We start from the raw sequence: 23163 nt of genomic DNA on the forward strand, positions 1-23163 counted from the left end.
AATTTGGAGGATTAATTAGTCAATTTAAGTTTTGATGATTTTAATATTACCATTTAATTAATGTTTAACCCTATGAAGAACCACCTTTATTACCATTATATTTGCAAAATTAGGCCTACCATTTCGATAGGCCTAGTTCAACCACCTCACTTGGCTCGATTGGCTTGAGCAATCCAATTGGCCAACCGACTGGTCCATTCGGACTTGTTTGCCGGATTCACTCGCCTCAATCAACTTGTTTGACTCGCATCACATTAACATTTTTGGATTGATCGGTAAACTGATAGATCATGTTCAAGTTCCACAACACTAAATGCTACCTCTATCCCCTTACCCTTTCTGTGATAGAAAAAAAAATATAAGATAAAAAAGAAAAAGAATCAGTGTTAGTGATTCATCTGAGTAGCTGTAGGATAGAGTGAGTTTTCCCTCGTCGCTTTGAAATATGACCTTTCCGCACTCGCCATTCGATTTTGGAACATCCTCCATTCCTTTCGGCACCGCGCTCTCACCTATTTGAAAGAAGAAAAGTAGAGGCCAAAACTCATCAACAAGATAGATCCAAGTTTGAGGAAATGCATGAAGAAGAGAACAAGTTTCTAATCATACTCCTTCCCGTTCTGGTTTTCCATTCAGCTTCAGGTCCTTGAACACATCAAAAGAGAATTTGTTTTGTTTTATTTTATTTTTGAACAGAAGGCATCAAGATGTTAGGAGATTGCTATAGTTAGCTCACAAGTGTTTTTCTAAAAAATATCGCCCGACCTGGTTTCCAAGTGTCAGAACACCGTGATGAACAATCCATTGTGCATCTACTACGCCAATTTGTTCGTGAGCCAGCTAGATAGAAGATCAATGTAGCATTAGCTAAAGTAACAAGAGAAGTAGAGGCATATGAAACGTATAATGAAAAGTAATGATCCTCCAAATACCTCGACACATCTTCTAAGGGCAAAATCAAGACCCCATCCATGGACCAAGTCATTCTATTGCAGTAAGGTTATTAGGATTAAGGCAGGAGGATTGTGGTTAGATCATTAGGAGAACAGGAGGAGGTACCTGAATCATATGCCATGTGCAACGCCAAGCATCTCGGGAAAAAACAGGCGCCATTATCTCGACAAACCTGCACATGAAACACAACAAAAGTGGAATGATGTTCAGTTTAGAGGAGCTAAAAAAAGGCAAGGGTTCTTACGAAGCACATGGCGGTAGATGAGGGTCAAAACACCATCCAGGTTTCTCTTCAGTTTCCCTGTTTTGAAGTGAGAATAGACCGTCATATAGAATTTTTATTTGTAAGCAAAAAAATTGGCTATAAGATTAGCAAAAAAAATATGTCAATTGATTTAGATAAAACAGGACAATAACTAGACCAAAATATAACAGAAGCAAATTTATCGAAGTAAAGCTCACTTGTGAACTTCTTTGTCCCCTCTCCTCTTTGTCATTTGCCATGTCAAACCTTTATTTGCTTCTAAGCCAGGCTGTGAAATTTCTAAGCCATGTTTCTTTACAAGTTTAATGTATCTGAAATAATCCATCAGTTTTCATTTGCTAGGTGTACTAAACTTAGCATGCTTAAAGCAAACCAAACAACTTACTCTTCCGCATTAAAATGCTCAACTCCAAGATCTTCATCCCAAATAAATATGTAGTCATACGGTGCCACGATATCAGGGTGCAGAAAGCGCTTAGCAAACCACCTTGAATGAATTAGGAGAATAAGAATACGCAATATGTTTTTTACCAACCCATCTTAAACAAAGTTGAGATTCGTAAATTACCATTTAGTTTGTTTTCTTATGCTAACGTGAATTGCCTTCTTTGACCATTCAAATTCATCCCACTCACTAGCCCGACCGTCGTAATGGAACAGCATGATTGTAAAATTCTCTGAGAACTGCGACATTGTGATTCTCAGGAATGAAATACAAAGTATATAGATGCACACAAGTTGCATATAAGCATCCACTGTAAACTCACACCTTACTGAATAAAACAAAATTCAAGCCTATCATGAGACCTCTTATTTCAGATCAAATTCCTAGAAATGACTGAACAGAATAGTGGGAAATTCCTATGTACTTGGAATCACAGGCAATAGTTCGTTATTAATAACATAAGAAGAATTCTTTTCTTTTGGAATAGGGTATATTTCTAATGGCAAACATTATCATGATCTTCAGAAATCAAGGATCATACAAAACCGAAAGTTTGCGAGTCTATTTTTCACCAACAAATGATGAGTGGCTGAGTGAATGACATTGATTTATTTTGGAAAGGAATATGGAATGAACAACATAAGTGCAGCGTCAAACATTTGAGCATGGACAACCAATGACAATAAAGAAACTAAAATGAAAAGGCATCATTCTATACCAAAATTATTAATGATAACAAAGTTTTGTAGGTTCCTTTCTTTTTGGCCCATCAATAATATATAAGTTAAATAAGGTAGCAGTTAGAAACTAATCGATTGTCAACTCTGTTGCTCTACTAACCTTTTTAATAGCTGCATCAATATTTTTTTTCTGGTCATATCCAACTGTGAAAGTTACAAGGTACTTCTGTTGGATCTGCAAATCCTGAATTTCAACCAGTGTTAAGGAAATTGAAAAAAAAAAAAGTAACAAAATTTTTGCAGAAATATTTGAAGATTGCTATTCGTCAAATTCAGATTGCTGGTCTGCAATGGCATAAGCCGAGTTGAAGTAGAACAATCCTTTCTCTTGTTTGGTCGTTTTCCAAAAATATTTCAAGCACAAGTTAGCAAGGCGCAATTATTATCTTTTACAAGTTAAAGCAACTAAGTCATATACTCTGAAACTCAAGCAATTATAGGCTAAAAATTGTGTTTTTCAGCAGCTAAAATGAAAAGGCGTACACCTCTGACATAAAAGGTAGTTAAATTAAACAAATATTGTAAGAGATCAATAATTCACAATAAGGATGACAACCTACTTAAATGATAATAGCATGTCATAAAGTCTCACCGCTGTTGTAGTCACATGACTTTTACAACTGTTGAGCACTTGACCTCAATAGCAACAAAATGAGCACTTGACCTCAATAGCAACAAAATCAATTTAAATACTTCAATTTTTTCTTCAAACAGAGAAATGCAACTATTGTGTAGAAATCAAAAGAATCATCAAGAAAACCTGTTAGAATGAATGTTTTGTGCGAGCTTCTATGTTCTATCCACATTTTATAAAAAATGATTATACAGAAATGTAAAATATTCAAGCAAATAGCATACCTCACTTGGATCGCCCCATAACCTTCGTGGGTAGAGATCTGACTCAGATACTATAATATCCGGTGGTAATCTTTCTGCACCACGAAGATTTGTAGAAATGTAGATCTAGGGCATCATACATTTTCAGAAGTTATGGTCGTACATGGAAAATGAAGAGTTTTCTTAAATTATAGTTGCAGCAAGAAGGTTGTTATATGTTGTGCAACATAGTGGCTTGCAATTTAGCTGAAGCTGAGTCATTGATCATTTAGATGCAATATACCAATATGTTCTTTGAAAAATAGTGATACCAAGTCAAAACAACTGAGCTTAACAAAAATTTTACATCCATATATATCAATTAGTTTAACCACAGATAATTTCCTCTCTTTATTCACTCTTCTCCTTTATATCCTCTGTTAAGAAGATCACTGCTCATCTTTTTCTCTCCAAGAACACTAGTCATTCTTGCTTATGGTAATTGATCCTTGAGGGGTCCAAAAAACTTGGTATTAGAACCACCCATGGTGTGATTCATTAGAATGCCACAAAAATTCTTATAGTGTGGCTTGTAATTCCTAAAAGAATCCTATAAATTATCAAAGTTACATGGCCAAAATCGTAAGTCAGACAGTTTGGCACAAATGTAAAAAAAAAAACTACTTCGGTCATTCCAACTCCACTGCCTCCTAAAAAAGGATGCGTCAAAGGTTAGCCCTGCTACTGGTTCACAAGCAAAATAACAAAACCTGACAGAAATCTGAGACCAAACTTCAGATCAAAGTAGCAAATAAAGAACTGAACCAATTCTTCTCCTTTGTCCGCATAAATAAATATATTTAGGCTGGTGCCAGACATTTCTTTATTTCCTTACCTATTTTTAATGAATTTGGACAAGCTTAACAATAATAAAGGTATTGATATAGATTATTGTGAACTATACTGGAAATCTGATTTACAATTTATAATATAACAAAATTATTAAAATAGTGTATGTCCATGCATTAGAATATAACTAAATGTCACGGTTGATTAACTTTTCAAATACCTTTGAAGAATCATCATAAGGTAATATTGAATTGTTCACGTTGCGACTTTGTGCTGAAGCAAAAGCATGGTTCAACAGTGCTTCAGTTGCAAGGCCTGACTTCCTGTCCTCGATATGGGCCATGACGCTACTAGTCAAGCGGAGCTGCTGCCATATTAAGCAGATTATGCATACTGCTGTACTACAAAAATGCATTCAACAATACTGAAAATATACCTTTGCAATATTAGATGACGGAAAGGAAATTCCACCAAAAAAACCTAAACCAATTCCAAATATGATAGCTACAGCAAGCCTCATATTCTCATTTGGATTCCTAAGAAAACTGCTGCAATCCATTGCAGGGTGGAGAAACAATGTCAGCCTAAACTTAGAAGATTAGCCAGAAAAACAAATGTTATATACTGCCAATGGACTTCAACCAAAGAATCCACAGACCTGCATGCCACATTTACAGTTTTTGCCATGTCTTTTAAGAACAAAAAGACAAACGGATTATTGCAACTGAGAGATGCTCCACATGGTTCAAATGGTTCATGTTTATTATGAGTTCAACAAGACAAGTGGTTCTTCGCGGAAATCTACATTTAGGAAACAGTCAAAAAATAGATAAAACTGTTGCAGGTTTCTCTAATCCAAAAGTGATAAAGTTGCTCAAATTTCAAACATGATATAGAGAAACAAGTTGAATCAGAGGGCAAGCATAGATTCAACTTGGAGTTTACTTTATACAAATTACTAATATTCATGATATAGAGAAACAAGTTATTGGAGTCTCAAGAAAATTCGATAAGGACATGATTTGTTCAGTTGCTACAGTCTTTCACATTGTTATCACCTAACTGATGACCCTATCTTCACTTATTTGTCAACTTGAAGATGAAATTACTCACCAGTCAACACTTATGTTTGTGTGAGAGTTCATGTAAACTGGATGGTCAAAGCTTTTCCAAAGTCTAATCTGGTATCTGTTGGAGCAATCCCAATGGTCTGTGCGACCATGTGTTTTGGTGTTTAGGCAAAGGGTTTAAGTTAGATTTACCCTGTTATTTGATATGTGTATGTGAGTGTGCAGGTTTGCAGGATGCACATATGACTCAGCTTGATAGCTTCGGATCCGGTGAAGGATGGAGCATCCGAGGGACCGTGGACAAGGTAGCAAGGACAAGGGCCGAGAGAAACAACTTCAAGGCATACGCGAAGGATGATATTGGGTACGAGCCGCGAGCTTGGATGCATCCGAGGGATGAGAGTCAAAGGAAGTAGGCTTGAAGGCAAGAGGTCAAGGCTGTAAAGAAGAGTCAAGTGAGTCGTGAGGGTATGAATGCATGAGAGATTATACTCGGAGAAAAATCTCGGGGGGGTAGCAGTTAACTGCACTATAGCAGTTACTGTAGCATGCGACTAGTGCACTGTAGCAGTCGACTAGTAGAGAGTCGTTGGGCTAGCACCAGTCGACTGGTCCTTCAAGGACCAATCAACTGGTAACGGTAAAACAGTAGGGTTATTTTCTTCCAAGCTCTATAAGAAGGAGCTTGGGATGACCGACCAAGGTGACAAAATTAGACTTAGTTAAAGCCTAATTAGTAGTCACTAAGTGCTCAAGGTTTCCCTTGTGACCAAGTGTCTTTGGTGAGTGTTATGGTGAGGTTTCTCCACCCATAAGAAGGTTTGAGCTAGCCGGAGTTTCCGGGGACTAATCCACCGACGGATTGAGGGATCGTCCACCTTACGGACAGCCGTGGAGTAGGAGCAAGTTATCTCGGAACCACGTTACATTGACGTGTTAGCGGTTTTCATTTCCTTTCTAATTGTTTTTAGCTTTTGTATTCGTTTCGTATTATTGTATTTCCACTTGCGCACTAACGAATACATAGGAAGCTATCGAAGTTGGGAGTGTCGTCTATCCAACCCCCCTTCTAGCCGGCCACCGATCCCCTACAAGTGGTATCAGAGCCGAGGTCGCACTTCACCGGACTAATCGCCGAGAAGAGCAAATACAAGAAGATGACCGGCTTGATTGAACCGCCGAAGTTTGAAGGTGGAGGCTTATGGGACATAACTTATTGGATGATGGGATACCATGATGGTGATCAAGGAACCGTTCGAAGTCCCGAAAGACAAGAAAGAGAAGAAGCTCCGACCATGACATTGGACGGAAGAGCAAACCACACAGTCAAAGGCAAACGATAAGGTAATATCAATTTTGGTAGATATTTTGCCTTCTAACGTGTTAAGTGATGTAGGTGAATACAAGAATGCCCATGAATTGTGGAGCAAGATAAAGAAGGTTCAATGGGAAGAACCTGCACAAAAAGAAGAAGAGCCCAAGGAGATGGGTTTAATTGCTCAAGGAGAGGAGGTGGAGCAACCGGAAGTTGAGTCATGCTCAACATCCGAGGAGGAGGATGAGGAAGCATCATCAACATTCTTAAGGGTTGAAGAAGAATCAAAGACGAATGAAGAAGAGGTCTTGGAGGTCAACTTAGTGAGCGTCTCCACCGAAGTCAAGTCAAAGGACCACATCATGTGCTTCGGGTGCAATGAGAAGGGACACTATAAGAGTAGGTGTCCATTGGGTAAGAAAGAGGTAACTCCTAAATCTACTCAAATTATTTTAGATACTAATGTAGGTTGTAGGAATGATGGTGCCAAGAAGAAGAAGGAGAAGAAGCACATTAGATGCTTCACGTGTGATGAAATGGGGCACTACCACACCAAATGCCCAAGGAAGAGAGAGCTCAAGAAGTTAGCGCATTTGAGGATGTGGGAAAAGAAGTGGAGGAAGAATGGAGGCTCATGTCAAGGGGGAGCTCCAAAGGTAAAGGGTAAGGTAAACCCTAGTTTAAATTTGAAGTCAAACTTAAATTCCTCCATGCATGCTAAGATAAATAATTATTATCATTATGTAGCAATGAAAAATTTTGGCTTTAAATATCATGATAGGAGTAGGGTAAATGTAGATCATAACCCTAGGAGAACCCTAAACCCTAAACCCTAAACCCTAAACCCTAAACCCTAAACCCTAAACCCTAAACCCTAAACCATTCATGATAAATCTAGACATGATAAATCTAAGGAGAATCTAGGCAAAAATCCAAAGAAAGAAAGACATATGCCTAGAAAAATGGGTAGGTCTAGGAATGTCCATGGTGGACATGTTGACTCTAGATTTAGGAACCTAGAAAGGGAAAATCAAGCTTTGAAAGCAAAACTTGATAAGTTGGAGAAAAACCTAAAAAGATTCAATGTTGGATTTAAGGGTTTAGGTATGGTGTTGAGTAGTCAAAGACCCAACAATGATAGATCAGGTCTAGGATACCGATCTAATGTCTCCAATGCTAAGGAAAAGTCTTATGCTAGGGTTGCATATGGTTATAGCAAGGATAAGCCAATAAATGGCAAGAGAAATCCATTTAAAGGTAAGTTAAATTAACCAAGGACAAGGTATCCAAGGTTAAGAAGGTTAGTTTTGTAGACCAAGTGTCACCGGAGGTGCACCGATGTGGCCTAGCAATTGTAGATGAGTCACCTAGGGAGGTGGCTAAGGCTAAGGGCTCTAGGGGGAGCTCAAAGAGTTAAATTTGGACCTATGGCCAATGGATCTCAGGTGGGTACTACTTGGGAGTCTAGAGAAACCATGGAGTGTGCCAAATGGTTTAGAGACGGACTTGAGTCTCAAACCTAGGGATTTGGCATACATGATTTGTGTTTCATGCAAGAAATATGACATTTGGGGTCATATAGCATGATAATTGATTTTGGATGTGTAGATGTCATATAAACCAATGCTAGGGATGCATTATGGGTTGGTATGGGCAAATACATAAAGAGGAAGCCAAAACTAGGACTTTAGGTCAAGGTTTAATTGAACCATTTAGCTAGTTTTGGATTTTGTATCAATCTTGGGATTGGTGGTAAATACATTTTGTAATGTATTTTTCCCAGTAGACACTAGTAAAATAGACCTCTCAACAAAATTTGAGAATTTTTGGAGGTCTGTGGAATTTCTTGTGCATTTCTGAAGTTGGTCAGAAAAGACTGATTTTTTCAGAAATAGGGTACCAATCGACTGGTAACAGTATTTTTGAGCACAGAATGTCTCTGTAAACTCATTTTGCCGATACCAGTCGACTAGTGCCGATACCAGTCGACTGATAACGGTAGATTTCGAACACAGAATGCTTCTGTGTGTTGATTTCAATAGGGGCAGTCGACTGGTACCAAGGGGCAGTTGACTGATACCAGCCTGATAGTGTTTTTCAGCACTGTTCTTGATCATGTCAACTCGTTTAGATGTATGGGATCCATGGGGGATAAATACATGAGTTTAGGGTCAGTTTGGACTACAAGTTTTCAACAATTGGGATATTGTTGGAGAGCTTTTTGAATGTTAGGCAAAGGGGAGAAGTAAGGTTTAGTTGGGAAAACCTTAAGTGTCTTTGTGTAGGGGAAGTCTTGTGATAGGTTCTTAAATATTCCTGTAGGAAAATCCTAGCTCATTGGGGAGCTCTGGTGTAGGGGGAGCCTTGGGATAGGTTCCAATGCATGTTGCATTTTGTTTCGGCAGTGTAAGTCCAAGTGTGTAACCTTGGCAACGTAAGTCCATTCGGCGGTTTAAGTCCAAGTGTGTAGCCTTGGCAACGTAAGTCCTTTGTTTCTTTTTAGCATGTTTATTTGTTATATGTTTTCCCTAACTTAAACGTATTGCCAAACATCAAAAAGGGAGAGATTGTTGGAGCAATCCCAATGGTCTGTGCGACCATGTGTTTTGGTGTTTAGGTAAAACGTTTAAGTTAGGTTTACCCTTGTTATTTGATATGTGTACGTGAGTGTGTAGGTTTGCAGAATACATATATGACTCAGCTTGATGGCTTCGGGTCCGGTGAAGGATGGAGCATCCGAGGGACTGTGGACAAGACAGTAAAGACAAGGGCTGAGGGAAGTGACTTCAAGGTATACACGAAGGATGACATTAGGTACGAGCCGCGGGCTTGGATGCATCCGAGGGACGAGAGCCAAAGGAAGTAGGCTTGAAGGCAAGAGGTCAAGGCTGTAAAGAAGAGTCAAGTGAGTCGTGAGGGTACGAGTGCATAAGAGATTGTACTCGGAGAAAAATCTCGGGGGGCACTGTAGCAGTCAATGGTACTGTAGCAATTACTGTAGCATGCGACTGGTGCACTGTAGCAGTCGACTAGTGTACTGTAGCAGTCGACTGGTGTATTGTAACAGTCGACTGATAGAGAGCCGTTGAGAGAGTCGTTGGGCTGGCACCAGTCGACTGGTGCAAGGACCAATCGACTGGTAACGGTAAAACAGCAGGGTTGTTTTCTTCCAAGCTCTATAAGAAGGAGCTTGGGATGGCCGGTCAAGGTGACGAAATTAGACTTGGTTAAAGTCTAATTAATAGTCACTAAGTGTTCAAGGTTTCCCTTGTGTCCAAGTGTCTTGGATGAGTGTTGTAGTGAGGTTTCTCCACCCACAAAGAGGTTTGAGCTAGCCGGAGTTTCCGGGGACTAATCCACCGACGGATTAAGGGATCGTCCACCTTACGGGCAGCCATGGAGTAGAAGCAAGTTATCTCCGAACCACGTTACATTGACGTGTTAGCGGTTTGCATTTCCTTTCTCATTGTTTTTAGCTTTTGTATTCGTATTTGTATTATTGTATTCCGCTTGCGCACTAACGAATACATAGGAAGCTATCGAAGTTGGGGGTGCCGTCTATCCAACTCCCCTTCTAGCCGGCCACCGATCCCCTACAGTATCCTCCATTGACAATATACATTGCAATTCCCTCCCTCATTCTGTCAAAATATTGGAGATCAAATTCATAAAATGACAGCCATCTGACCAAGAGGGGCCAATTGCCTGTTCAGAAGACAGCAAAGAGATCCCCAAGAATAATTCTTCTAGTAATCAAGATATGATTCCATTGGAATGATTTGTTCTCCAAGGTTATCAAAATTCTTCCAAAGTCTAAATGAAAAACTTATCAAATTCTGTCCCAAAACAAAAGTTGTCTGTTTCAAGAAATACTGCAGACGAATTCATCGTGATCACATAACCAATGCAGCCATCTTGCTAAAAGCAGTAAAATGGCAGTTGAGTAAATGATGAGTAAAACATTCTCACCAGAGGCCGGAGAAAAACAATTTTACTAGAAAAGATAGTCACATTTGTCTTGTTCTTCCATTGAAATAAAAGCAACCATTGAGAATATCTATGACTCTCTTGAAACATCCTGTTCATTGACAAATTTCACAATCTCAATGGTCTGCAAGCAATATAAGTCATCTTGTAACTACATATATGAATTTGCCCTCCTGAGTGGAACAAAGTGTGAGGTGTGCTTCAATGAAATCATTAGTTTGACAACCTGTATTTGTCCTCTTCCCTGCTACATGCATCATAACAGGCTCATGTTTAGAAGTTAATCGTTCTCTCTTATCTTTTCAAATGCCTGCAACCCAGAATACAGAATAGAACAGCATACACATTTTCTAATAACTGATGGTCATTTCAGTGTAGTTGCATCAAAAATCTGCGATGCTTCCTCTTGCTGAAACCAGGATCCATCCTAAATCATTTTTCCTGAGAAAACTAGATGGCACATTAAGCATTACTTTCAAGTGTATCAGACAATGAACCCACTCTGAATATTTTCTGCTCTGTTGACAAATCACCCTCCCCTATTGACATCACTTCCATTTTAAATTGTCCACTTGATATGTATGTGCAGGAATTTTTTCTGACTTCTATTCATGAAGAGCTTCTCTTTGTAGTTTCAACTATTTCTTACTTCTCTTCATACCCAAATTTGAAGGCACTAAGGATGTCGATTTCAGATCAATCCCACTTAAAGATTTAATTATTAAGTTCATTTCAATAATTTGGTTCTTTGCCTGCAAAAGTTTATTCCGGATTTGATTAGTCCATGCCAATTAATTTTATAAAGCGCCAGAATAGTGCAGACCATGTATGTGTGCCTATAAAGCAATAAATTGGTCATGTATCAGAGGTGAGGACTCTGGTATTTAAGCTGATTACCAAAAAGTATTTGACAATGTTAAGCAGAGTGCTATGATCCTTTTGTTTCTCTCTCTAAGAATCTTCCTAACCACATGGATCAATTGCATGATCAGTACTATCATCTCCACAGTCTAGGGTGTTATGATGGTTAATGGAAAAATTGTTCCTTAGTTTCATCGAGGGCTTTGGCAAGGGAACTCACTCTCCTCGTATTTATTTGTGCTTCTTACTGATGCTTTGCATCATTTTTGCTTGGCATTACACAGTGTTTTCAGAAATTTCAATTTGTTGATGACATGCTTATCTTTTCTAAAGCGAACTTATCAGCTGTTGGCAACCAAAAAATACTTATTTCTACTTTCTAGGCTTTCAGTGGGGCCTGAAAATCAATAAGCTGGAAAATCTCACTTTCCAATAATGGATCTCAATATTCAGCTGGCTGAGGCTATTGCTTAGGCTTTTGATGTCAACTCTTTCTCTACCAATCAAGTAATTAGGTTTTTTAGCTTGGTACTAACAAGCAAAAGAGAGTATTGAGACAAGCACTTGTCAAGTGGCTTCAAGAGAATATAGCCTTAGCAAAAGGCATTTCTAGGTGGATAACATGTGCTTATTAATAATGTTCTAACCAATATTATTGTCTACTCACACAAATGTGCCTCATCCCATCTTGGATGATTCAAAAGATAAGACAACAATTGAAGATCATTCTTTTGAAGAACCTAATTTAATTTCATCTATGCAGATTGACACCTTGTGGCTTGGTATCAAACTTGTCAACCCACTGAAATTGGTGGTATGGGAATACTCAATATGAAGATACTTAACCTGGCTTAGATGGTGGTGGATTTACCTTTCTGGCCATTAATCTCCTTGGGATTACCTAGCGAACAATATATACCTCATATCTAGAATAATATTTGGTTGCTCCAAGATTTTTGCTTTCTAAGCATTTCTATGGCTGCATTTTCAGCTGCACGCATTGGTTACTCAAATTATTGTCATCTTTTTTCCCCGCACCACATGACTACCATTACCCATCAAGCTGAATTCAAAAGATTTTCTGTTAAAAATAAAGTTCCAATTTATCCACAATGTCTACTTTGCTCATGTAGTAGATAGTGGAGGAAACTAGTAGTGCACATGATCAGAAGCTACCGTGATCTCAGAGATGATAATGAAGCTTCCACGACCTATTTGAGACGATGGAGTAGCTCAAGACTTCCATGAGATGTCCGAGATGCTACGAGCTCTGCTAAATGACAACTCGACGAGGTTAGGCCTTTAAGGTTTTTGTTCTTCCTTTTTTTTCCTCTGATCTTCTTCCTTTTTTCTACTCCATTCCAATTCCAATCTCCTAGCATGTCAATGTCTTCTACGCTATGTGCCAGCACTTTCAACATGACACCAAAATATCTTGTTTTGGTCAGGGACCCAAACTGTAGCTCAGAATGAGATTTAAAATCTTCAAATATTTATGACTATAATACTGTTAATTAGCTGAATATCTGTCAGACTAAATGGCAACGGAATTGTTTGGATTGCTAGCTTTAACAGATCTATGAATCTAGATTGGCTATTACTCCTTTTTCTTCAAAAGAAAATAATAAAGCAAGAGCCTAGAGAAAATGAACAAAAAAAATTAGTTATCTGCCCAGATTGTTTATTCAGGTACTCTACCATAATATCAGTCAGTTTTAATTGTCTCCCTGGGCAGATTTATTTACAAGTTTCTATCATTTGGACAATCTAGTAATGGTCAATTCTTACTTAACTAATTGGTCAACTTTGGTGGATTAAAATATCTCATCTGGACGAGTTCCAAAGAAAGCCAATTATTTTCATAAAAAATCGAAGTCTGAGTCCTCAATTCATTCAAGAGTTCAAGAATTCGAAAGATTTGAATAAACATAAGGTTCAGAAAAGAAAGTTATATAGATACAACGCAAAGGGCATAATTATCCAAAGACCAAAAGGCAAATAAACAAACAAATAAATAATCAATTAAAACGATGTCAGCGATCAGCAAGGGTCAAACTCCGAGTCAAACGTGCTGAAATCATGGGCAGAATGAAAAATACCCCCAAAAATATCTTTTGTCCAGATATTTGTGACCATCCTAGAAATCCATACCTCCAAAGTGCTAAAAAGTTTGATGTTTCTCTTACACGCTTACTCTACAACCAATGTTTCCGAAAGAGAAGGGTGGTTAGTTACATTTAAAACACCACCGCCTTCAAGGTCGCCAAAAGGGGAAATATTCCAACTTTTGAACAAAGCAAGAACCCTTCGCCATGGAATTAACTTGAGCAACATTTAAAATTTTAAAAAAAATTCTAAACAAATACCGAAGCGAAGAAATCTCGCACCTGGGTTCGATCAGCCAACACCCAAAAACAAGAAATTCTCCTCGTCCTCCTCTCTACTCTCCCTTAATCGAGCGTTTTAAAGCAACTCTTCTGTAACGCCTCTGCCACTGCTGCCTCTTGAACTCCTTTCCGCCCGGTCGCGACAAAGAGCAGGGTCACTATGACCCGGAATCTCCTTCCACGCACGCGTTACTCGGTGGCGAACAGGAACTGGCGCTACCGACTTCCATCGAAGAGAATGGAACGGTAGGTAGGCGAGCAAGGATAGCGGGGACTGGAAGTTGGGGGAGAGCGTGGAATGCGAGTCCGTAGGCAAGAAAGACCGAGGTAAAATCACTCTCTCCTCCCTCCCTCTCTCTCTCTCTCTCTCTCTATCCCTTTCTCTTCCTTCTGTCGTGATCTTGTGAGAAACGGAAACGGAATCGACTTTTCTCGTCTTCACTCCACGTGACACGGCGGAATCCCTTTTTTTACTTTTCTTATCATTTTAAAGATTCGAACGAAGTTTCAAAAATTTTGATTTGTTTTTGTGAGATTTTGACGTTTAACTACAAAAAATATTATTCAGAAAAATCCTGAAAAGTTTCTAATCCCCATCCCGATGCTCAACCAGCTTGCGTGTAATTTTCAATAATATCTGAGCAAAAATATAATATTTCATTTTCATACGGGTCATAACATAAAACTATTTTCAATTGTTTTCCATTTATTATTTATTAAACAATCATCAATTTTTTAAAAGTGAATATTAGGGATGAATAATAAGTTCAAAATTCAATCGAATTCAAAAATGATTAAATCTATTTTTTTACAAATCAAACTAAATCAAATTTTTATTATTAATCGAGTGATGATATTAATACTTTTAATATTGAACAGTAGAATTTGATTGGTTTATCAGTCTAGTTACTTCCGATTCTGATATAATATTTCGACTTAATCGATTTATTGTATTTGTGAAATTTAAAATCAAAATTAAATTGAATAAATTGCAAAATAATTTTTTTTTAAAATTAACTGAATTAAAATTTTAAATTCAAACATGTTAATTCAATTTAATTGATTTTTTACTCTTATATATATATATAATTTTTTAATTAACACCGGATTTTCAGTTTTGGGATGACCAACTCGAATTTATAAAAATACTTACCACAAATAACTATTAATCCAGTTTTTTAGATCAATTATTTATTACAAAAAATTATGTATTAAGACGTCACATGAAATTCATATTCAAACATTCGATGTCATTGCATTAATAAAAATTGAGCGAGTGGCTAGCGCACGAGCAGTGCCGTAACTGAACATAATCTCGAGAGACATCTGTCTCAAGGCTCATTATCTTAGGGAGTCCCAAAAAATATAATCTATTATATATATATATATATTTTATCTTGAAATTTTGTATTAAGTGGCCTAGGAAAAATGTATTAGCCCTTTCTATATATTTTTTTTTAGACAACTCACATATATAATATTCTGTCAATGTAATTAATAAATTAAAATATGAAATTCTTTTCAACTAGTCTTAAATTAAACCTTTTAACTTTCAATTATCTCGTCTCTCACCAGCGGTGGATCCAGGAATTCAAATATGGAGGGGCGATCATGATAAACAAGGGACGGTATCCTCCATCTCCATCGATATAATCCCATAATATTATGAGTTCCACCGCCGGCAAGGGGGGGTGACCACCGATGCCGCCCCACTGGATCCGCCCCTGTCTCTCACATCTTGATCTCTGAACATTACAAATTTACAATAAGTGAATGTAATTATGTTTTGCAAATTGTAGATGGCCGTCGGACTCGGACAGCGGAGGACAGAACTCAAAAGGTCATAATAATTTGTAATTAATTAGTATTTTACTTTGTATTTTATAGGTATTAATGAAGAAGTCTTTTGATTAAGAAAAACTAATCATATAATGTGAGGGAGCCCAATTTTAAAACTTTGACTCAGGCCTACGAAAACTCAAGTACGGCCCTACGCACGAGGTGTTATCATCATAAAATTTGATATTCGAATCTTGACAAAAACGAGATAAATATTTTTCTTATGTATTAATCATTATTCTAAAAATTAATAATTATTCATGATTTAACTCTTTTGTATTGAGTCTAGAACGAATTACCGAAGACGTATTCATCTTTTACCGTCATTAATAAAAATTGAGCGTCGATGAAGTCTTATACATCTTCAGTCTAAACTCAAAGCTTTTAGTTTTTATTATCTTTTTATTTATAATAACTATTATTTAAAATAACTATTAGGATTGTCCATATTTATGATCGGTATCCTATACAGCTAAGAAGCGGGCCTCATTCAATGCTTTTTAAGCAGATTAAGCTTAAATTGGTGCGCTGCCAATAAATGAGCCTGCATGCTGGAGGTGGGCTCATGATTTTTAAAGAGATTTATAAAATTTTAAATTTTAATTAAAAAATTCGAATTATTATGCTACGAAATTTAAATTTGAATTTAAATTTTAAAATATAATAAATAAAAATATATGATTTAATAATATATTATGATCTATTAAAAATATATATATTTAAAATATTAATAATGCGTTTGATTGGAGGTTATTCTTGATAATCTTGATTAAGACAATCGACGATTTTTAAGTAATATTTTATGTCCGACATGTCAGCAAAAGAAGCATGTAATCTAGAATCGGAAAACCTTCTCAGCTCTCTTGATTCCGGAGTTAACAGAATTTTTTTGATATAATAATTTTTTTTATCAAAAATATCTTCTAATAAGAGAAAAATGTGGAAAAAAAAGAAAAAATCTAAAGAAAACAAATATAAAAAAATTAAAAAAGTAAAAAAAAAAACTAAACAACATAAAAAAAATAAATAAAAAAAACATGAAAACCCATAAAAAAATAAAAATAAAAAAAGTAAAAAAGAATAAAAAAAGTAAAAAAATAAAGAAACATAAAAAAAATTAAAAAAGTTAAAAAAAAAAACTTAAAAACATTAAAAAATAAAATAAAAAACATGAAACCCCATATAAAAATATAAAAATAAAAGAAAAGTAAAAAAGAATAAAAAAACGTAAAAAAATAAAGAAACATAAAAAAAAATTAAAAAACGTAAAAAAATCAAAAAATGTAAAAAAAAAATAAAACATAAAAAATGTAAAAAAATAAAAAAGTAAAAAAATACATTAAAACATTAAAAAAAAGTAAAGTAAAAAAATAAAAAAAAAGGAAAATGTAAACAAAATAAAAAAAACGTAAAAAAAAAAAGAAAACAAACAATGAAGAAAATAAAGAGAAATGTAATAAAAAAAAAGGTAAAAAAATCAAAAAATGTAAAAAAAAAAATAAAACATAAAAAATGTAAAAAAATAAAAAAGTAAAAAAATACATAAAAACATTAAAAAAAAGTAAAGTAAAAAAATAAAAAAAAAAGGAAAATGTAAACAAAATAAAAAAAACGTAAAAAAAAAAAAGAAAACAAACAATGAAGAAAATAAAGAGAAATGTAATAAAAAAAAAGGTTGATTTTGTAACGAAAGGTAATACAGTAAAATATTAAACTAGTTTATTCATTAAAATTTTTAAATTAATTTTTATTATATTATCTAGGTCGAATTAAATAACATTTGATTATGTTTTATTCCATATAATTTTAATTATTTTATTACTTGATAATCACGTAACTAATATTATATATGATAATTTGAATTAAACATACTCTAACAATTGAGGTGGAGATGTTCCTACCAAGTACATCAAGGGAAATAGATCGCCACAGCGGTAATCAGAACTCAAAGTAAGGGGAAGAAGAGGAAAGGCCAAGGGATGTGATTTCTCGGATTGGGATAGTTGAGATAGGGGGGGGGGGGGGGGGGGGGTTTGGCTTCGATTTATGAGAAGTCATTCTTTTCTCATCCAGTATATATATATCATTGTGGGTTTGGCTTCGATTTATGAGAAGTCATTCTTTTCTCATCCAGTATATATATATCATTGTGTGTAGATTAAGATAAGACAATCTTTGTAAGAGTTTATCTATGTAAAAGTTGGTGTGTTTTGTACGTGCAAATTCAGTAATTGATGCTTCTTGGATTTTTATTTTAAAATTTTATTTTAATTATATGTGTTATTTGTATTAATTTGTTGCATTAAGCTAGCTTGGCATCGATGCTGAAGAAATTGTGAAATCTGAAAGTTGTTGCGATGTCAATGAACATTGATATGGAAGAATGTTAGGAGTGGATCCAGAAGTGAAAGTCAAAGTTAGAGTGAGATGATAGTCAAAATTAAGATGAGATGATAGTGAGAGTTAGGGGTGATCATGGATCGAATTGATTCGTTTATTAGGGTAAAAAACTATCCAACCCTACTAGATCAGATAATATAATATCAAGATCTACATCCGACCCTATATCCGGTGGTTCTTATGTATCAGATATCCGACGAATTGTTAGTTATTTGGATATTCAACTCTATATCCAATAAATAAAAAATATAAATATAAATACAATAAAATATAAAATATATTAAAATGATAACAGACATTACTCATTACACGTTGTAGCAACTAATCAGAAATAGTTACTACAACGTGTAGCAGTTTATCGATAGTAACTATTACAACGTGTAGCAGCTTATCAACAGTAGTTGCTACTATCAGGACCACTGGAGGTCGACTAGAAGGGGGTTGAATAGCCCCTGCACAAAATCAAACAAAAGAATCTTGCTCAGACAAATAACTTAATTAAAGAACACTTGCATTAAATAATAAATAAACTGAAAAGCAGGGGCTCATAGGTTTTACTTGGTTACAACCGGGGAGGTTGTTAATCCAAGGAATATATTAGCACTAGTTTCTCCTTTAGGTGGAGAAGCCTCTTTACAACAGTGAAAGCACAGAAAATAAGAAACTAAACAAAAACTGAGATGTATACAAGTGTTGTTGCAAGAATGTTAGTTGTTTTAGCTTCTTGGGCCAAGGCTGTATTTATAGCCTTGGTCAGGGCGCCTGGAGGAGGATAAAAGTTTATCCCCTTCGTAACGGATCGCGGTCAAATGTGATCCAGATAAACTTCGTTCTGGACCTCCAGACCAAGAAAGTCACCCATGTTGACTTTTCCTAGTCCGAGCCTTCCGCTCCGGCTCCGCTTGCTTTAGTTCGGGTCTTCTACTCCGGCTCCGCTCACATGGATGATTTCGGTCATCCGGAATAAGGCTCACCCGAACCCAACTTCCGACCTTCTCCTCGAGCAAGTTTCCGCTCCAGCTTCCCGTCTCTCGAAAACGATGCGCGCCTCCTTTTCGTCCGCCCGCGTATTCTTCTGCAGCACCTCGTCCCTCAGACGCACTGAGCCCGTCGGCTCTCTCCCGTATCATCCTTCTTGCTAGATGCATCTTTTGCTCGACTCCCTGCGCTCCTAAGTTCCTGCACACTTAGACAGAAGGTTAAACACAATAGGACCTAACTTAACTTGTTTTATCACATCAAAACAACCTTGGAGTACTAACAATCTCCTTCTTTTTTATGTGAGCAACCTAAGTTAAGTTAGGATAAACCAACATAAATAAAAGCAAAAAATTTGCAATTAAAGTGCAAAAAAGTGCAATTTTGAAATTACTACCTCGCCCTAGACTTAATCTTCTCTTCTCCCCCTTTGATCACATAAAAAATGGTGTAGCAAAAAAAATCTAAGGGTTCAATTTAAAAAAAAAACTGATTTTCAACATTTTGAAAAAACTCTGAAACTTTTGAAAATTATTTTGATAGCACTTAAAATAATTTTAGAAAAAAAATTTAAGTAAACAAAATTTTTGATATCATAAAAAATATCATAATTTCCTGAGTTTGTAAAAGCTAATTTTGTAGAAATAATTTTAGAAAAAGTAAAGTTATACTAAAAAAGAACTTTTAAGTTAATTTTTCTAAGTTTAAAAAGATTTAAAAAATGAGTAACTATTTAAAGTATTTTTTAATTATAATTAAATGCTTTATAGTTAGAGATTAAACATTTTATTTTGTTAATTGGCTTCCAGGCTGTGGTGAGGCACTAGGCCTTCTTAGTTATTGGATCATCAACCACTTCTAGACAAAGCTTCATAATGAAATCAAATATTTAATATATTCTTTGAAAGCCCTAAGTCTAATTAAACTTTAATTTAGACAAGTCTTTGGAACCCAATATAGGTTCATTCGAACTAGGTTAACTAGAAATGTCTTTAGTATATATTTCTGAGAAATTTTTCTAATTTGTCCTTTATGATAATAAAAATACTAATTTAGACCATTAAATTTTCTATTACTTGTATTATATGAGCATGCATGATTTTTCAAGTTCTTTATTTCTTTTTGCAAAATATTATTTTTCCAATTTTACTTTATCAAACTCTTCTAATGGACAAGATTAGGTAGAATTAATTTCAACTCTTTATTTTTTTTTCAAGTTTGCAACAATCTTTAGTTAATAATTTAATACATTTAAATAACTTATCAGGTAGAAGAGATCGTACTTAACTTACCTTGTCGATCTCGTGAACTGCTGCTTTCTTCTGTTGACGCTCCCCCTTCATTGATGCTCTCGATGCTCATTTCGGACGAGCTTTCTTCATGTTCGTCTTCTTGATGACTTGCCATCAACACAAATTCGGAAAGGCTTCGACCTCTGATTTGGACGACGTTTCATCCCACGTCGCCTTTAGGATCTTGTACTTGTTCTTGCCTTTGTCCTTCTTGTTGATCTTTAACTTAGGGTAGTTGTCTTTAACATGCCCTTCTTCATTATAGTGGTAGCATCTGATCGCTCTTCTCTTTCTACCCTGCGGATGGTTAGTTTTTCTAAATTTAAGTAACTTTTTAAAACGCCTTACCATCATTACTGTTTCGTCGTCGTCGAGAGAGAACTCTAAACTTTGTTCGTCTATCTTCGCCTTAAGGGAAATGTCATGCTTCGGCTCCTTCTTTGTATCTACACATCTCGATTCATGGACTTCAAAGGTTGAAAATAACTCTTCTAAGGAAACAGATTATAAATCCTTAGAGATATAGTAGGCATCTACTAATAATGCCTATTTCATATTTCTAGGGAATGCATTAAGAGCGTACCTTAACAAATCTAGGTTGCTTACCTTTTCTCCGAAATTCGAAAGTCCGGTAATGAGCTCCTTGATCCTCGAGTGAAGGTGTGCAATTGTTACGTCTTCTTCTAATCGGAGGGTGTTGATCTGGTTACGAAGTAAGTCCCGTCTCACAAGTTTCACCTCCGAAGTTCCTTCATGAAGTTCTAAGAATTTTTCCCAGAGCTCCTTGGCGGACCCGTAAGCTCCGATCGGTTGACTTCTTGTGGCGGGAGGATGCTCAGCAGATGAAACTCTGCTTTGCCGTTTGCCACGAAGTCTGTTTGTTCCTTTTTCATCCATTGATACTTTTGCTTGCCTTCGGGCGCTTCAAAATCGAATTCCATTATTAATAATAAATCAAAGTCTGTTTTGAAAAATACTTCTATTCTCTTTTTCCAGCTCGCGAACTCCCCCTTGAACTTTGGTGGGTAAATGCTTGGTCCGACCATCTCGTGTGCTTCATTTGGCGATTAATCCTCCTAAAGCGAACTTGGCTCTGATACCACTTGTTAGGACCGCTGGCGACCGGACATAAGGGGGGTTGAATAGTCCCTGCATAAAATCAAACAAAAGAACCTTTCTCGGATAAATAATTTAATTAAAGAACACTTGCATTAAATAATAAATAAATTGAAAAGCAGAGGCTCAGAGGTTTTACTTGGTTACAACCGGGAAGGTTGCTAATCCAAGGAATAGAGTAGCACTAGTTTCTCCTTTAGGAGGAGAAGTCTCTTTATAGCAGTGAAAGAGCAGAAAATAAGAAACTAAACAAAAACTAAGATGTGTACAAGTGTTGTTGCAAGAATGCTAGTTGTTTTAGCTTCTTGGACCAAGGTTGTATTTATAACCTTGGTCGGGGGGGCCTGGAAGGGTTCCAAACACTTAGAGGGGGATAAAATTTTATCCCCTTCGAAACGGATCACGATCAAACACGATCCGGATAAAATTTTGTTTCGGGCGCCTAGACCAAAAAAGTCAACCATGTTGACTTTTTTCAGTTCGAGCCTTCCGCTCCGGTTCCGCTTGCTTCGGTCCGGGTCTTCCACTTCGGCTCTGCTCACTTAGATGATATCGGTCATCCGGAATAGGGTTCATCCGAACCCAACTTCTGACCTTCTCCTCGAGCAAGCTTCCTCTCCGGCTCCTCGTCCCTCGGAAACGCCACGTGCCTTCTTCTCGTTCACCCGCGTACTCTTCCGCAACACCTCATCCCTCAGATGCACTGAGCCCGGCGGCTCTCTCCTGTGTCATCCTTCTCGCTAGCTGCATCTTTTACTCAACTCTCTGTGCTCCTAAGTTCCTGCACACTTAGACACAAGGTTAAACACAACAGGACTTGACTTAACTTGTTTGATCACATCAAGATAACCTTGGGGTACCAACAACTACAAGTAGGGGTGATCACGGATCAGGTTGGTTCGGTTATTGGGATAAAAAACTATTCAACCATACTAGATCAGATAATGCAATATCAGGACTCTACATCCGACTCTATGTCTAGCAAATTTTTTTCGTTCGGTTCGGGTCGGTATTAGCCGGTTGGTCAGTTTGACGGGTTGACTGCTCACCCCTAGCCAGGGTATCATCCTTATCAGGACTTAGCTCCTCACTCGGTGCTAAGACATTCGGCATAAGAACGGTCGGCCTAAGAGCTGGTCGTACTTGAAGGATCCAATGCTCCACTTGTGAGAAACTAGTCGGCACAAAGGCTAGTCAAAATTATGATCCTTACAACATAACTCCTTTATATATCTAGCCGACCCATAGGTCGGTCTGGAGTATCTAAGCTCAGTATTCGCTCTCAATATATGGTCGAATATCCGTGGAGTCAAGTAAGCTTAATAAATCTATCTCTCCGTTCAGTGCCAAGGCATACAAACTAAACCCGAATAGGACCGAAGTTGATTGAGCATATGAGATTCAATTTCCCACTTCTATAATATTACTTTCAGTTTATAGATTCCGTCCTGCAGTACAGTACAACCTTCAGTATCTATCAGACTGCCATAAGGCCGGTCATACTTTCTAGATCGAGCACCTTGTTATCCAATAGTTAGTCTCCCATCATAATATCTGTTGGTCCTAGAGCTAACCGAACCTACAAGACTTGGCTCATCATCACTTGTTAGATCTTTAGTATATTGTCGACCAGACTTATGGCCGGTTAGACCTATGGGATTTAACTCCCCTTGCAAAGGTACAGTGCTCTTATTTATAAGTTTGATCGGGTTTACAAGTCTCTGTTCTTGTTTCATATATGAATGCTCAAGGCAAATGCATAAGGTAATTCTCATTACAAATCCGAATGGGCATAGAGACGATCAGAATACTCGTTCATCCAAGTATTTAGCCGGGCTATATTCCAGGA

The 23163-nt window shown here is 36.7% G+C and overlaps 1 protein-coding gene across 11 annotated transcripts; it reads right to left on the reverse strand.

Moving 5' to 3' along the window:
* Positions 1 to 238: 238 nt before the first annotated feature.
* On the reverse strand, positions 239 to 14108 carry LOC121976698. 11 transcript variants are annotated; one of them, XM_042528985.1, is made up of 15 exons: positions 13690 to 14108; positions 4728 to 4870; positions 4506 to 4614; positions 4290 to 4433; positions 3263 to 3367; positions 2505 to 2588; positions 1788 to 1903; positions 1605 to 1706; positions 1417 to 1530; positions 1199 to 1255; positions 1060 to 1126; positions 933 to 986; positions 766 to 840; positions 610 to 645; positions 239 to 512 (listed from the first exon to the last, which is right to left on the reverse strand). In XM_042528985.1, exons 2-15 carry the CDS (start codon positions 4754 to 4756, stop codon positions 387 to 389), a joined length of 1218 nt encoding a protein of 405 aa, XP_042384919.1. In that variant the 5' UTR covers positions 4757 to 4870; positions 13690 to 14108; the 3' UTR covers positions 239 to 386. The 11 variants fall into 11 exon arrangements, with proteins under 11 accessions (XP_042384919.1, XP_042384918.1, XP_042384917.1 ...); XM_042528984.1 differs by having other exon boundaries at positions 4290 to 4436; XM_042528983.1 differs by having other exon boundaries at positions 4506 to 4617.
* Between the last annotated feature and the right edge of the window lie 9055 nt (positions 14109 to 23163).

Source organism: Zingiber officinale, chromosome 4B, assembly GCF_018446385.1.
Source record: "Zingiber officinale cultivar Zhangliang chromosome 4B, Zo_v1.1, whole genome shotgun sequence".
Classification (NCBI taxonomy): domain Eukaryota; kingdom Viridiplantae; phylum Streptophyta; class Magnoliopsida; order Zingiberales; family Zingiberaceae; genus Zingiber; species Zingiber officinale.